General features: G+C 41.9%; 2 protein-coding genes across 5 annotated transcripts in view; one reads left to right on the top strand and one right to left on the bottom strand.

The window, feature by feature from the left end:
- The window catches only part of LOC110498737 (carbonic anhydrase-related protein 10), a 318,800-nt gene that overhangs the window by 179,854 nt on the left and 121,332 nt on the right, over positions 1-17,614 (top strand). The window lies entirely within an intron of this gene.
- LOC149974403 (uncharacterized) lies at positions 550-6,270 on the bottom strand. Its single transcript, XM_090213203.1, has one exon. The coding sequence runs from the start codon at positions 3,712-3,714 to the stop codon at positions 2,959-2,961; it is 756 nt and encodes a 251-aa protein (XP_090069329.1). The 5' UTR covers positions 3,715-6,270; the 3' UTR covers positions 550-2,958.

The raw sequence follows: 17,614 nt of genomic DNA, 5'->3' as shown, positions 1-17,614 counted from the left end.
CATGACATAAGTATTTGATCACCTACCAACCAGTAAGAATTGCGGCTCTCACAGACCTGTTAGTTTTTCTTTAAGAAGCCCTCCTGTTCTCCACTCATTACCTGTATTAACTGCACCTGTTTGAACTCGTTACCTGTATAAAAGACACCTGTCCACACACTCAATCAAACAGATTCCAACCTCTCCACAATGGCCAAGACCAGGAAGCTGTGTAAGGACATCAGGGATAAAATTGTAGACCTGCACAAGGCTGGGATGGGCTACAGGACAATAGGCAAGCAGCTTGGTGAGAAGGCAACAACGGTTGGCGCAATTATTAGAAAATGGAAGAAGTTCAAGATGACGGTCAATCACCCTCGGTCTGGGGCTCCATGCAAGATCTCACCTCGTGGGACATCAATGATCATGAGGAAGGTGAGGGATCAGCCCAGAACTACACAGCAGGACCTGGTCAATGAATGACCTGAAGAGAGCTGGGACCACAGTCTCAAAGAAAACCATTAGTAACACACTACGCCGTCATGGATTAAAATCCTGCAGTGCACGCAAGGTCCCCTTGCTCAAGCCAGCGCATGTCCAGGCCCGTCTGAAGTTTGCCAATGACCATCTGGATGATCCAGAGGAGGAATGGGAGAAGGTCATGTGGTCTGATGAGACAAAAATATAGCTTTTTGGTCTAAACTCCACTCGCCGTGTTTGGAGGAAGAAGAAGGATGAGTACAACCCCAAGATCACCATCCCAACCGTGAAGCATGGAGTTGGAAACATCATTCTTTGGGAATGCTTTTCTGCAAAGGGGACAGGGCGACTGCACCATATTGAGAGGAGGATGGATGGGGCCATGTATCGCAAGATCTTGGCCAACAACCTCCCTCCCTCAGTAAGAGCATTAAAGATGGGTCGTTGTTGGGTCTTCCAGCATGACAACGACCCGAAACACACAGCCAGGGCAACTAAGGAGTGGCTCCGTAAGACGCATCTCAAGGTCCTGGAGTGGCTTAGCCAGTCTCCAGGCCTGTACCCAATAAAAAATATTTGAAGGGAGCTGAAAGTCCTTATTGCCCACCGACAGCCCCGGAACCTTAAGGATCTGGAGAAGGTCTGTATGGAGGAGTGGGCCAAAATCCCTGCTGCAGTGTGTGCAAACCTGGTCAAGAACTACAGGAAACGTATGATCTCTGTAATTGCAAACAAAGGTTTCTGTTTGTAAGTTCTGCTTTTCTGATGTATCAGATACTTATGTCATGAAATAAAATGCAAATGAATTACTTAAAAATCATACAATGTGATTTTCTGGATTTTTGATTCCGGATTTTTTTTAGATTCCGTCTCTCACAGTTGAAGTGTACCTATGATAGAAATTACAGACCTCTACATGCTTTGTAAGAAGGGAAACCTGCAAAATCGGAGGTGTATCAAATACTTGTTCTCCCCACTGTGTATACCCTGTATTTTATAGTAAGAATATAATGGAATATAACAGAATAACATTTTAATATAATATTTTTTCCCACACAACTTGCTGTCACCGCATTATTAGCAAGCAGGTGTAGGGTCTTACATTGAGAGTATCTTCATCATTATACCAATAGAAAAAAATAGCAATCCATAAGGTATGTTTATAATACCCAGGGACCAGTTACAGCAGTTGGTCGCAACTCTAAAACGTTCTGATCAGTGCTAATAATTGAGTCAACTAGACAAGATGTAACATTAGCATTTCCCCAGTCTAATTGTAACCTATAGCCAATATCCAAACGGACTGGATGACTTTGGAAGTTTCTGTAAACAACAATTTGATACATGTCTTCAATTGCAACTTTTTTTCCAATATTTTCACCTCAGTGATATTCATTCCCACAGTAATTAGAAAAAAATGTGGATTCTTCGGTTTGTCCCCATTGTGGAACCCTTTTTGGTGCTAGTTAGAACCCCCTGTAAATGGTTCTCACGAGGACCCTTTTATCTTTTAAGAGTTCTTACCAGAACCGTTTATGGTTCTACTTAGCACTTTTTTTTCTAAGTGTACCCAGTGTTATTTTTTTCTATTATCTGCCATCAATGTTCTTCTTTTCTCGTCTTTTTATCACAGTTACAGGGTTGGTTTGAATTGAGAGACTGCCGATGGGTTTTCCGAGTCACATCTATAGAGGGAGTGGAGGAAATGGCAGGGTATTGTGTGAATAGGGAGCAGGGGTTTAGCATGTAAGTCGTGTCTGCCTGTTAGACTCTACACACTTAGAAAAGAGGGTTCCTCAAAGGTTCTTTGGTAAGGGGGATATTTCTATGTGGAACTATAATGACTCAAATAACAATTTTAGCCCTTCCATGGTTCTTTGCAGTTCAGAAAAGGGCTCTTTCGGCAGCGACTAGGGTTGCACATTTTGGGAAATATCCAGAGGTGGAAACTCTCTGTGGGAATATATGGGAATTAATGGGAATATATAGGAATTAACGGAAATATATGCAAATTAATATTAATACCATTTAAATGTAGATGTTTTTTGCATTGGATATATTTACGATATCATGTGGAGACAGAAGCATAAACCTTTTACCTTAACATAAGTAGACAGCATTGCAAATGATTTAATCCTTCCAATAGAAATAAAAAAACTATTTAGTTATGAATTTAACTTTAATTAAATTAGTTGACTCATTACATGGGATGATTTCACTGAACAACAAAATAAAATGATTGTCTAGAAACTAAAGCTTTGGTTGTCTTCCTCTAAGGCATCCATGTCTACTCCCTGGACCCCTCAATGTCCACCTCTTGAACATCAGACTCTGAGGCCTCATATTCACTGTCACTTTCCAACCTTGTTGAGAATGGCTCGTTGTCAGGCTCACAAAGCCTCAAATTTGCCCGGATGGCCACCAATTTTTCAACCCTTGTATTGGTCAGCCTGTTATGTGCTTTGGTGTGTGTGTTCCCAAACAAGGACCAGTTGTGCTCTAAGGCAGCCATGTTGGTGGGATTTGGAGGATGATGGAGGCAGCAGGGAAAACAGCCTTAGATCCACAAAGTCCCTTCCACCAGGTGGCTGATGAGATATGTTGGCACGACTGCCATATTGCATCTCCATCCCAAAGCCCTTGCTTGGAAGTGTACTTACCCAAACTGCCAAGAACCTTGACCTCATCAAGGCCAAGGTGGCGTGACACGGTAGTGATGACACCATAGGCCTTGTTGATCTCTGCACCAGACAGGATGCCCTTGCCAGCATACTTGGGATCCAACATGTACGCTGCGGCACGTATGGGCATCAGGCATAAGTCTTCACACTTGTTGATGGGCAGGGAAGTACGGATTTCTTCTCTTACATCTGCAAGCAGTCTGAACATCAGACAGGGTGGCATTGCATTGTCTCTCTCAATCCGTGCAATGGCTACTGCTATAGGTTCCAGGAGTTTCAGGCTGCTTACCACTTTCTCCCAAAATACATCATCCAGGAGGATCCTATTGATGGGGCTGTCCACATCGGCAGACTGTAATATGGCCATTTCTTGGAGAGACTCCTTCCCCTCCAGGAGACAGTCAAACATGATGACAACACCACCCCAATGGGTGTTGCTGGGCAGCATCAATGTGTTGCTCTTATTCTTCTCACTTTGCTTGGTGAGGTATGCTGCTATAACTTGATGACCCTTCACATACCTAACAATTTCCTTGGCTCTCTTGTAGAGGGTATCCATTGTTTTCAGTGCCATGATGTCCCCGAGGAGCAGATTCAATGCATGAGCAGCACAGCCAATGGGTGCGATGTGAGGTTAGGACTCCTCCACTTTAGACCAAGCAGCCTTCATGTTTGCAGCATTGTCTGTCACCAGTGCAAATACCTTCTGTAGTCTAAGGTCATTGATGACTGCCTTCAGCTCATCTCCAATGTAGAGACCGGTGTGTCTGTTGTCCCTTGTGTCTGTGCTCTTGTAGAATACTAGTTGAGGGGTGGAGATGATGTGGTTAATTATTTATTGCCCACGAACATTCAACCACCCATCAGAGATGATTGCAGTACAGTTTGTTTTCTCTATGATTTGCTTGACCTTCACTTTAACTCTGTTGAAATCTGCATCCAGCAAATTAGTAGATAAAGCATGTCTGGTTGGAGGGGTGTATGCTGGGTGAAGAACATTCAGAAATCTCTTCCAATACACATTGCCTGTGAGCATCAGAGTTGAAACAGTTGCATACACAGCTCAAGCAAGACATTCATCAGCATTTATCTGACTACGTTCCTCCATTGAGACAAAAAAAAACTTCTGATTCAAGAAGGACCATGAGCTGTTACTTTCGATACGGTGTTTGATTCATCATTTTCACCTCGAATAGACGTAGAGGGACTTTGGTCAGAGGTTGCTTGTTGTGAGCGCTGAGCAAACTTTATGCACTTGGCCAGATGATTCTGCATCTTTGTTGCATTCTTCACATATGATTAGGCACAGTATGTACACAGCTTTTTATTCTACATTAGCTGCAGTGAAATGTCTCCACACAGATAGTGCCTGTGGCATTTTCCTGTAAAGATTCGAAAAAAATATATATATCTACAATTCCATGTACAGATAAATAATTAAGCAGTTAGATTAAACAACTCCTTTTTAAGATACATGTTTTAAAATGAAACACGTATGCAAACAGGTGAAATAACATTCCTCAGTTAAGAGCTCAAGCAAGGAAAAACCCACATGGTAGCAAAAACTACATTAGAAATTATTTAAACACGCTTTGCTGTAGGCTACTATTTACTAGTTAACAAGAAATACTGTATGTCATATAAAATATATTCACCCCACCCAGTATTGTAATCGAAACTTACCAGAAAGCATGTAGTCCTTGGCTTAGACAGTGTAGTAGTGTGGGCTCAATAGCATCTCATTAGTGTGCAAGACCTTGAGAATCAGCTGTACATGTGATGGAAGAGTGCACTGCACATGGGATGGAAGAAAGCACTGTGCATCCAGAGGGTTACAATTCCATTGAATGTGGGGTCGTTTAACCAAAATATGCCACAAGACCTAGAATTGCCTTATGTGTATCCCACAAAAAAGGTTCACTTGATGAATTTAAGCAAAATTCCCCAAATTCCTGGGCTTAACTTCCCATGGAAAATTTCAGGAAAGTTAAAAGTTTCTTGACCCTTTGCAACCCTAGTGGCGACCCATTAAAATATTGTTGGGCGTGGTTTGTGCACAGCTCTTTTTGTGCAACAGTGAGTGAGTGTCATTCCAGTGTATATAATATGTTGTGTTATATCATTACATGTTAAATATGACTATAGCCAGTAACAGTGTCTTGTGAAAGACTCACATAAGGCCTTGTTTCAATATAGAACAGTTGACTAAATCAGTGGTTCTTAATTCTCCACAGGGACTCCCAATAGCTATAGCACACCTGATTAAACTTGTCAATTAACACAATAATAACAGTCTTCCCGCCGAAACGCTTAACAGTTTCTAAAGTGAATACTGGAACAATATTTCTAACATAAGAACGTGGGGAATGGTCAGAGATTATCTATAGAAAACGAATATCATATTGGTTTTTATTTTGCGATGTCATTACAGGGGTTATAGGGGAAATACTGGAACTTGAAAAGTATTTACACTACAGGTATGAAGTTTCCATCCTTAATGTTGTATATGAAATATGCAAAATTATTAAAGTATTTTTGTTACGATGGGAATGTTATTTAGTAGGTATAAGATAATCTATCTCCTATAAACTGTGCATAGTAAGTAGCCATGCCAAGGTCAGAGAGCGTGTCAGACTGACAGAACCGCCCCCTTCGGCCAGAGTGCATAAAAGGCTTAGTAACTAAATTAACATTAGACCAGAAAAGCGTGGAGCGTAGCTACATATTTGAAATGGTTGGAACTTTGAACCTCAACATGAGGTGGAACAAATAAACTCATCTTCCTCAAACTCATCTTCCTGGAACAAATAAACTCATCTAGACCAGAAAGATGGCGAGCTGCAGCTCATGTCCAAATTGGTCTAAATCCTGAATACCAACACAGGGGGGAAAACAATCTCCCCTCTCAGACAATCACTGGTACAGCTGATTAGCTGTCCTGAGTCAAATATCTAGAAAAGCGAACTCTTCAAACAATCCTACCACTCTTGTCAAATCATTGTACTACGCTACTCTCATCACTCCACTGGAACCATCGGCACGGCTGGCTAGCCTATCTTCAAATAAGCAGAGTGAACTCTAGTTCTATTCAGGACTACACAACAGACAAAGGCATTCACACGTAAATACATTCAGGATTTCTTATTCCAAATGGACGGCGGTCCGTGTGCAAAGTGTTTGATTACTGTGAGACTAGTTTTGAAAATGTATCTACGTTAAGTGTATTTTTCTCTCTCTCTCTCTCCCTCTCCATGTCATTGTGTAAAAAGCCACCATATTGTGTCAGTCCGCTAGGGACCTTTGTCTCATGTATTAAGTGTTTTATGTTTATTCTGTGTAATTATTTATAGTTATAGTTTTTGCAGATCTAAGAAGGTTACAACTGGTCATAATTATGATTTGATGTTTATGAATAATTATATGATTATTTATGATTTATGATGTGATTAATAAGATGACTGTTTATCGATGCAATAGATATATATACCTTCTAGAATTTAATTCGGGAGATGGTAACTCTTTAAACAACCTCTTCCGTGGTGCTCCAAATCCTAATGAGTTAATTGTTACATTATTAATTTAATCGGGTAACAATTAAAAATAGTTATTTAATTAGAGATGGCAGTCATCAGATTATTCAAAGTAAAGTCATGACAAAAGTTTTATAAAGAGCCATTAACCTGTTATGGCTACAATCCCGATATCGGGATCGATATGACAATACCAGTGAAAATAGAGGGCGCCAAATTCAAACCACAGAAATCTCATAATTACAATTCCTAAAACATTGTTTTATATAATTTTAAGGCTATTCTATACACTTTGTTAATCCCACCAAAGTGTCCGATTTCAAATAGGCTTTTCAGCGAAAGCACTACAAATGATTGTGTTAGATCTCCACCAAACCACAATAAGCATTTTCCAGCAAAATATAGCATTCACAAAAAGCATAAATAAAGATAAAAGTAATCACTAACCTTGAATTGTCTTCATCAGATGACACTCATAGGACTTCATGTTACACAATACATGCATGTTTTGTTTGATAAAGTTCATATTTATATAAAAACTTTGGTTAGCGCGTTTGGTAAACAATTCCAAAGTCACAAAGCGCGTCCACTATAACGTGACGAAATGTCCAAAAGTTCCGTAACAGTCAGTGGAAACATGTCAAACGATGTACTGAATCAATCTTTAGAATGTGGTTTACATATATCTTGAATAACGTTCCAACCGGAGAATTTGAATTACTTCAGATGAGCGATGGAACGCAAGTCCTTCCCCTGTGAACGCGCCTGGTGAAAGCATGGTCCACTCATGGCTATGGTGACTATTTCCTGTGTCAATCGACCCCCCTTCACATTAGAGTCATCAGACAAAGTTCTATTGACTGCTGACATCTAGTATAAGGCGTAGGAAGTGAAAACTCATCCATATCTTGCTGTAATTTCAATGAGACCTTGGTTGAAAATCTGCCACCTCCAGAAAAAAAAACAGGAATTGGAATTTCTCAGGTTTTTGCCTGCTATATGAGTACTGTTATACTCACAGACATAATTCAAACAGTTTTAGAAACTTCAGAGTGTTTTCTATCCAATAGTAATAATAATATGCAAATATTAGCAACTATGACTGAGGAGCAGGCCGTTTGATATGGGCACCTTTCATCCAAGCTACTCAATACTGCCCCTGCAGCCATAAAAAGTTAAAAGGGTTATATATACCACCAAATGTTGTAACCATAGTAGAACCCTTCTTGGGTACTATATAGAACCCTTTTTAATGGTTATTTGTAGAACCTTAAGAAAATGTTATTTATAGCATGATAAACGTTCCATTTAGAACCTTATGAGCATGGTTCTTCATAGAATCTTCTAAAAATGGTTCTATATAGCACCAGAAATGGATCTGCTATGGAAGCCCCAAAAAACATATTTGGCACTATATAGAAATATTTTTTAGGGTGTGCCAAGCCTCTATTGTCAGTAGCTCTGTTTCTTTCCACCTATTCTTCCCTGCGTGTTGTCACAGATCAGTCCACTGATTATCTACTGTCATTGTCCTGTCTGTGTATGCCAGCCCACTGCTAGATGAAGGAGCAGTGACCTCCCTCGAGAGACATATTTCTCTCTTTCTCTATCTCTCTATCCTCCTTTCTCCACCAGCTGTGAGGTCTGCTGGTAGTCAAGGTGAGGCATATAAGAATGGATTTCTTTCTTATTCATGGACCACACCAGAGAGGAACTGAACACGCATTATTATTTTCACGTTGCGGCAAAGGGTGGTAGAAGGTGAAACACAGGAAAATAACTGGGATGCTCATTTTCTCCTTAGGGTCTCTCTCTCTCTTTCTCTTTCTTTCTCTCTCTCTCTCATTCAGGTTTCAAACGTGCCAGAAGTGCTCAACTCTTAACAAGGCCTTAGTGAGATCCCCCAATCCTGATAAAGGTAGAACAACAAGGTAATAAAGGAGAGAGAGGGTGTGAGAGGGGTGGACTGGGGGATGAAGGAAAGTGGACAAAACACACAACAATGCCCAGGTCTAGGATGGAGGGATGACGAAGAGAGGGAGGGATAGTGTGAGTGTGTCCTTCACCTCTGTGTCTGGGAGTAGAGAGACAGAGAGTGCCGGCGGCAATCGCTAGTACCCGCTCGGCTTTGATCTTCTCCCCCTCTCCAAACTCGCTCCTCAGTGAGAATGATAATGAAGTTTGGGGAAAACAGTTTTTTTTTTCAGTAGCAGAGTGCTTTTCTTGTGTGTGCTCTAATCTAAAGTAGTGGAGACACACACACACACACACACACACACACACACACACACACACACACACACACACACACACACACACAGCAGTAGTGAAGAGTAAACAAGCCAATATTGAATGTTGTGACAACAAAATTATTATGTGTGATTCAAACTGTATCTGCGTCCGATTGCACCAGTTGGTCGTAAAAAAAGGTGGTCTTAAATGTTAAGTCGGGCGTAGCTACGTCAGACGTTGTGATTAGAATGTACACCTTTTGCACCAAACAAAAATGAGAAGTAGCAGCAGCTAAGTTCGGCGGAAGCAATGCGCATTCATGAGATTCAATTTTTCATAATGATTGTTGCTTGGCATCGCCCGTAACTAGGCTGTTTGCGAAGGTATGTCACTTCGGCCATCACTTCGCAAAGCCCACCACTATGCATGCACGTGTTCTTAACCACAACTGGATGGGTCAATCACTAATTACTGTGGGAATGAATAACTATTGATGCTTACTGAAACTCCCAAAGTCATCCAATCATTTTAAACACCATAAAGCAATAGCCGTATGCGGTCAACTATAATTTCAGCATCGTTACGATTGGAACAACGTGCAGCTTTGAGACATGCGTGGGGACTCGTCTTGATAAATGAATCAATCAATGTTTGATTTTTGTTTTCACAGAATCTCTGTTTGGATATTTGGTTATAATTAGGCTGGACATTTTTTTTTTTTGCCAAATTGAGGTGAGTGTTCATGTTGATAATCTTTAGTCTCGTTTGCTCATCTGACAGACAGTGTTACCAGAACATTTTGCGAGCATGTTATGTAGCCTACACAAGCCTAGGATAACAGGGGGATTATTTTACTCTTCGGTCACGTAGTAGCCTAGGCTGTATCCCGTCTATGATTTTGTTTCACTCAATCTCTGTCTGTTTATTCGGTTATTTGATCTCAGGCTGGGCAAATAAGTGGAGGTGATATTTGTTTGCTGATATCTGATCAGCCACATTTAGTATGCTATGATGGCCATTATTTTGCTGTTGACTCGCCCATAGGCAACTCGATAAGCCTGCAGAGGTTGTGAAATATGAACATGAGATTCACACCCTTTTGAAAATATAGATTGTTATTATTTTCTGTGCATAACATGAAGAAAGAGAGTCCCAATGTAATACCCTACTTCTGCTTCCTAATAGGCGTGGAATCTGCGGCCAGGCGTAGGGTCCCGGCCTAGAGCACATTTTACCCTGGACGTAGAGTTACAACCAACTGCTGTAACTGGTCCCTGGGTATTATAAACATACCTTTTTGCTTCTTTCTGCTTCCCAGAATCAAAGTCCAAATTCTATTTTTACTCAACTACCCAACCCACAAACACTGTCAGTGTAAGAGGCTGTGAGCAAGTATGAGCTTGCAAGTGTGCGCACCACAGTAAAAATGGAAATGTCAGGACGCGTTCTCGCACACCTTGCTTACTATTCAGCTCACAAGGGAGAGCAACATTATATACACACCGGAGATCGGCTTGTGTTGTGTGCGTGCTCCTGCACAAATGTGTGTGCGTTTGCGTGTGTCTGTGACCTTCTGTCTGTCTTACAGATGATATAACGCTCTTCTGCATCTCAGATTTAAAATGCCTGTATGACATTGATGTCATATTTAGAAACAAGGCAGAAGAATAAGTGTCCCCACCATATTTTATACACACCACTAGATAATGTCCTCCCTCTGAAATGTAAAAAAACAAAACATTCTCCCTCTCTTATCTGGGAAGTCGACTATTCATCTCACTCACAGGACCCCCAAACACGCCTTTTGAAATGTGAGAGCATTTTATATGCCGACAGTCCCTGATACACTGCTCAGTTGAAGTGTGTGTTGTAAAGTGTGTGTGCATGCATTATGTGCGTGCACCTCCTGCATATACGGTGTGTGTGTGTGTGTGTGTGTACTGTTTGCACACCTGGTAAATGGCTTTTTGGCTTATACTCCAGCCTAGCTGTAATGTAAGCCTACAGATCGTTCTACACAACCGTCCCAGCCAGTGTGATAGACTGCAGCAATACGAGCCACCTCTCTGCCTCTTCCTCTCAGCTCTCTCGCTCACACACACACACACACACACTCCTTTTAAAGCTGTTATCTTAGCCGAGGTTTAAGTGCATGCTCGATAATCAAGCAGAGCGTGAAAATATGTTTTTCTGTGCGTCGGTCAGTCGCGTGACTGGCATTCTGTAGATGACTCACACAGTTAGAGGGGGTGTGAGTTTATATTCCACTTAGGAGCTGGTGTTATGTTTATTCAGCTGTGTTGCATGTGTCATGTACACTAATGCATCCTAGTGAATCAGTATGAAACAGTGTTCATGGTGTGTAAGACATCAGAATGTACACAGTTATTAATAGTGAATGAAACCTTCTGTATGCCAAGTATATGCCTTTAATGTCTTTTAGCAAAAAATCTTTATCCACGTCTCAGCAGACAGAACCTCAGTCAGAGTAGCTGTGCATCTGTGGTCTAGTCAGTCCCTGGCCATATCTGTGGGGTGTAATGAAACCAATCTGAAAGGAGTCTTGCTTTACCAGAACCCGCTACTGTTAATTACTTCTTCATACCATCTCTCTCTCTCTCTCTCTCACTCACTCACTCACTCACTCACTCACTCACTCTCACTCGTTCTTTCGCTGTATCGCTTTCTCTCGCGCTCTTCCTCTCTCCTCACAGTGTAGACTCTCTGTATTACTGCATCGCTTTGGACAGGCAGACCAATTTAAACTAGATATGTTGTAACTGCACATCTGTTTGAATTACATCTCTTTCACCTGTTCTATGTGATCTGTAGCAGGGTGATCCCAGGATTGTGATGGATAGGTAGAACCAGGAGTAGAAGCAAAGATGGATGTATGGATGTGATTGGATGATGGATGGAGGGAGGAAGGTAGGGGTAGGAGGGAGGGAGGCAGAGAGGGAGGGAGGGAGGGATGGAGCGATGGATGGCAAAATAATGGCCTCCCTCTGTTTGGGACAGAGGGAGGCAGGAGAGATTGAGCAATGAAAGTAGGGGGGGAGGTAGGGAGAGCGAGAGAGGGGGGGGGATGAATAGATAGATATACAGTAGATGGTGTCTTGTCATTCCATTGGCTGGTATTAGCTCCTGGTGACATTTAGTCCCTAATTGCCTGTCAGGTGGCTGACACCCAGGATAGGTAGCAATCCTGCTGGGACTGGGACAGGGATAGAGTGGAGACCTCGCACTCACACACTCATGCATGCACAGACACGTTAACACACACACACACACACACTGGGTGACCTTTGGGATAATAAGAGGCCCGTGTCTAATCTAATGTGTGATTGAGGTGAGATCCAAGCAGTAACCAGGTCTAGGCATCTCTATCCCCCCTGGCTTAACACCTGGCCAAATCCTTCACCCCTACTACCCGCTTATAGGGCACAGGCTTGGTACTGGACCGCTATTAATTATAGCTGTGACTACACAGCACTTTTACATTGCATTACACAAAAACATGAATGGTTCTATGTAGTGCCTAATCCTTTTTTTGGTGCTATATAGAACCCTTTTTTGAAGGTTCTATAAAGAACCATGCTCACAAGGTTCTAAATGGAACCTTTATGGTGCTATAAAGAACCCTTTTCTAAGGTTCTACAAAGAACCATTTTAATGGAATGCGCATGTAAATTCTAAATAATTGTGGGACCCCTGACGACTTCCTCTCTGAAAACGTGTTATTGTTATACTAATAATACTGCTGTTACTACAACTACTACTACTAATAATAATAATAATAATAATACTGTTCTTATACTAGCCTGAAATGAATCAAACCGACTTTGGTAGTTGCTGCTCTGTTGTTGGTTGTGGCTTGAGGTCAGGCACAAATGCCTTTATCAAAGATTAAAATGTTCAGATTTCCAAAAAAACAAGGAAAGGGCGACGAGCTTGGACCACTGCAGCCCGAAGGGAGGCCTGGGAGCCCAAAAATCATACCAGGGTCTGCAGCACTCACTTCATTTCAGGTAAACTCACGAGTATACGATTCATTTAAAATCTACCTAGCTTGTAAGACAAAGGTCAATGTTATTAGCAAATACACCAAAGATATTACATTTAGCTGGCTTGATAGATAATTTAACTAGATAGACAAGCTAACTAACGTAAGCTAATCAGTAACGTTAGCTAGCAACCTTGGCAACGCTACTTGCGTCTTACATTGCTTGCTATACTAACTAACCAGAGTTTAGCATACGAAGCACTTTCTAACAACAAAAAAATCACCCACAAGAGGAAGATTCAAGTTGGAGATGCACAACTCTGTTTAATTATTCAAACGCTTATTCTCTGTCAGCATTACGGAACACCCTCTGCTGTCGTCTCTGTTTACATCATGTGATGTTGTTGACAGTGTGACAGTGTGACAGTGGAGTCAAGTGAAAGTCAGACATGAGTAATCAATCCCAAAATGTTATCTTAACCTATTTTACCTCATTACCAAAGATGGTTTAGTATGAAAACTCTGTGCCATTACTGTGTGCAAGGTTTTTATATGCATTGTTTGTTTTTATTTGTTTAATCTTTAGCAACAAACAATAGCTCTCGGTACATTCAATGTAGCCTTCTGTAGGAAATGCCTGTAGGAACTTCCACTATCAGGTTTTAGATCCACAAAAAGTAAAGACAGTATTGTTTTAAATGAATCTACATGGAGTTAAGCGTATTCAAATATGTTTTTCTTTCATTATTCTGTTTCAGGTGAGCCATTGACAGACCCAGACTATACACCCTCTTTATTTCCAAACAGACAGACCACTGATGGTGCTCAAAAGCTGGAAAGGTACATGAGAAAGCAAAACAGGGATCTGGTGGATGAAACACCGTAGGTTGAAGCACCTCCAATGGCTACAGAGCCACACTCGATGTCCATGGGCACAGATCTCTCCATGCTGGACATGGACCTGCCACAGAAAGACAACAAGGAGTTGAGGAGAAAAGTGTCTTCTCCAGAGGAACAAGTGAAATGCCTTAAGTCAACTGCAGGAAAAGATGACAACCAGTCCACCTGAACTTGTTTTGAACAACGAAGACACCACCAAATTCTACACCGGTCTTCCTTCTGCCAGAGTGTTTTTTTTTTTTTTACCCTTCTGACATACCTCACCACAGCATGGGCTGTCTCATGCTCAATTCTCACTCCTTCTGAACAAGCTGTGTCTTGGTCTTGCTGGGACAGTGACACGCGTCTTTCATGAGTGGTTGGAAGTCATGGCAAGAGAACTTCAGTGCCTTATCCACTGGCCGTCCAGGAAAGAGCTCAGAAGAAATCTACCTCCCCTCTTCAAGACATCCATGTTGAGACATGTCAGGTGCATCATGGAGAGGACCACATGTCTACACACAAGAGCTGCAACATATTCCCACTCTAAGTCATACAACACCATTGAGTTTCTTGTTGGCATTAGCCCCCCATGAGCCTTTACCTTTCTGTCTAGAGTCTGGGGTGGCCACGCAAGTTACAAGGTCATAACAAAGAACTCTGGGTTGATAGACCTTCTGGAACAAGAGCACTCTGTGATGGCAGATCTGAGCTTCAACTTCACAGAGTACTTTTCAGCCAAATGTGTGGTCCTCTTGGTCCCATCATCCACAAGGGAAAGAAGTGAACTCAGTGGGTCAGAGGTGTCAGGTTCAAGGTGGATGTCAAGCATCAAGATTCACGTGGAAAGGGCAATAGGGAGGCGGAAGGTGTTCCGGATTCTTCAAAACACCTTGCCAGCGATTATGGTGAAGAGGAACAAGGATGACCATCTCTGTGCAGTGGACAGAATGTGAATTGTCTGTGCAGCCCTCACCAACTTGGGAAAACCTGTAGTTAATCAAATAAATCTCACCACAACTGTGAGAAAATAATGTCTTGTGACAATACCTCCCTGACAAAAGCTTCAAATATATTGTTAAGTCGAAACTTCAATTACTGTACAGATTTTAATTTATTGTTGAAGATACATTTGAAATGACAGTGTGAATGAGTCAAACAACACAGCACCTATAAATATAACGTAATGAAACAAGACGTCACACAGATATGAATACAATAGTAACTTAAAATGATATACTCTTGTGTATTAGGCTCCTATTACATCTAAAAGATGATGCAGTATATGATAACATGAATTACAGCAGCAGAATCCAGCTGCAGTCTATACGCCGCTACACAATACAGCCCTAGTATGCTAACATAGATGGTGAACTATTAAGTGTTCCGGCAAGGACACGTGACGACTTGAAGGTGCAATAACTGTACTGACCTTGAAAATGGTGGGACAGAGCGAAAGCGCTCACTAACGTAACTTAAACCTGCCATCTCCAATAAGCTGCTGCAGTTACCAGCAGGCTCGGCTATACTATGACCACGATAATAAAGAGACCTCAATCTTATATCTCAAGTATAAACATAACTGCAATGCACTGGGTGCAGGATGCATAGAAAATAGTTATCCTGGCTCAGTAGCTAATGTAGTTGCTAGCAAACACGATGCATAAGCCATTACAAATGACAACTTTATAATACACTGGATTACTTTATCCCCCCTGACAGCATACATACACCATGATAAACATTACATATTCTTACTTACTTTTAGATGCACGCACAAATACAGTTAAACACGCTGAAACTTGTCTTCTTAATTACTTCTATGGATAATCACAAACTATCCATTCTCTGTCTTCACTGAAACTCACAGGCTGGAGGCGGGACACACAACAACAGGCTAAAGAGAATGTCTCTGATTGGATAGAACGTTAGTGGTGATTGGCTGATGAGCTGTCGGACAGTCTATCTAAAGGGACAAACTAGGGGTGCATAGGGAAATACTACATCTGAAGGTCTGGCTTTTCCTACAGTCCAGGTATTAATTCCATACCTGCAGCCTTCCCTTCATAAAGTCATCTACCAACTTTGGCAGCGTGTGTTGGAAGTAGAAGCTCCTGAGCTTCCTGATGTGGGTGATGACCAAGACCTTGTCAAATGGAACCTCCAGTTCAATGTGCTCTGCTTGGGCCCACATAACAAGTTTGGCTGACTGCAGCCCCAGACAATACATGCCTATCTTTACATGCATGGAGTAACCTCTGGGCCCCTTTGTGTACAATACATACTGTCCATCCTGCACTCTGATGTCAAGGATTTTGGTTGTGAGCGCTTCCTTGGGTGTGTTGCTAGGGATCACTGGACATTTGATTTCTAGCAGTGCTATTTAGTCTAAAATGACATCAGGGCTTGCTGCCATCCATGTATCCTCAGTGCACACCATTAGCCCTTTGTTTTCAATGGCATGTGCCCTCTCCTGTTGCATGTGCTGAAGAGCAAGTGGGTCCTTTTCTCCCCCATGCTTAGTTGTACTGTTCCCTTAGAACTTGGGCTAGATTTTTTTCCAGCCAGAAACTTAGAGGGATCTGTGGTATGGCTCACAGGGACCTGTTTTGCTGTGCTTGCAGTAATGTGGAGCTTACGAGCATCATGCCAGGTTTTTTGTTGGCGCTGCATTTTTCTTAGCATTTCGAGTTCTTGTGCTTGAAGAGGGGACAATGCAATGAACTCCTCATAAAATGCCTGACATTTTTCGCAGGTCACTGTGGAGCCATGCTCACTGTGAGGTAGGAACAATGGGGATGTTCTGCTGCCTGCGCCTGGCTCTGGTTCCATCTCAATGCCCTGCTCTCACAGCAAATGAGGTCTGGAATCTCTGATATCACACATTACAGTGAACAGAGCACTGCCTGGAATAACTCCCAAACAACTAAAATACAAAACCTGTCTTACCTATACTGTCCTGCACTACATTGTTGATTGTGATTGAATGTGTTTTTCCCAGTGATGTTTGATTCTGATTACAAGAGAATGCTTTGACCAACGAGCCATAAAGGATTAAGCCTCCGTTACTTCCTACAAAAATATGCCGTTACTATTGCTCTCTATGGCTGGTATTGTGATATCTTGGTGATAATTGCTGTTATCATTCATGCCACAAGATGTTGTAGACCTACCAGGTGTAATAGTCCCACAGTGGAGGTGTCATAACACCCAGAAAACCTAGCGGTCAAACAGGGAAATGGTTCCAATCATTTTTTCCACCATTCATTTATCCCATAGGGGATTTAAAAAACACTTACTATAAGGGCTGTGTAGGCTTACAATTGGCTTACAATTGGCCCTGCGTTCTCTGGGTTATGGAGGGTTTGCCTGGCAGGAATGTCCTTGTCCCATTGCACTCTCGCGACTCCTGTGGTGGGCCGGGCACATGCACACTGACACGGTCGTGTCGCCAGGTGTACAGTGTTTCCTCAGACACATTGGTGTGGCTGGCTTCCGGGTTAAGTGGGCATTGCGTCAAGAAGCAGTGTAGCTTGGTTGGGTTGTGTTTCGGAGGACGCATGACTCTCGACCTTCGCCTCGCCCGAGTCTGTATGGGAGTTGCAGCGATGAGACAAGACTGTAACTATCAATTGGATACCATGAAATTGGGGAGAAAGGGTTTAAAATGTAAAAAAATATATATATATACACAAAACACATCTCAGAGTAATAAGTTGTGTTTTGGCACAATTTGGTGAAAGCGCCAAAGCCTTCAGGATGCCTGAGTTTCCCAAAACTAGGTGTTATTGTTATGTTAATTCACACATTTCAGGTGTGTTAGCTCTGGA

Source organism: Oncorhynchus mykiss, chromosome 20 (genome assembly GCF_057628025.1).
Source record: "Oncorhynchus mykiss isolate SJ-2025 chromosome 20, ASM5762802v1, whole genome shotgun sequence".
NCBI classification, from domain to species: domain Eukaryota; kingdom Metazoa; phylum Chordata; class Actinopteri; order Salmoniformes; family Salmonidae; genus Oncorhynchus; species Oncorhynchus mykiss.
The sequence above is the reverse complement of the archived record's forward strand: the minus strand, read 5'-3'. Positions and strand labels throughout refer to the sequence as shown.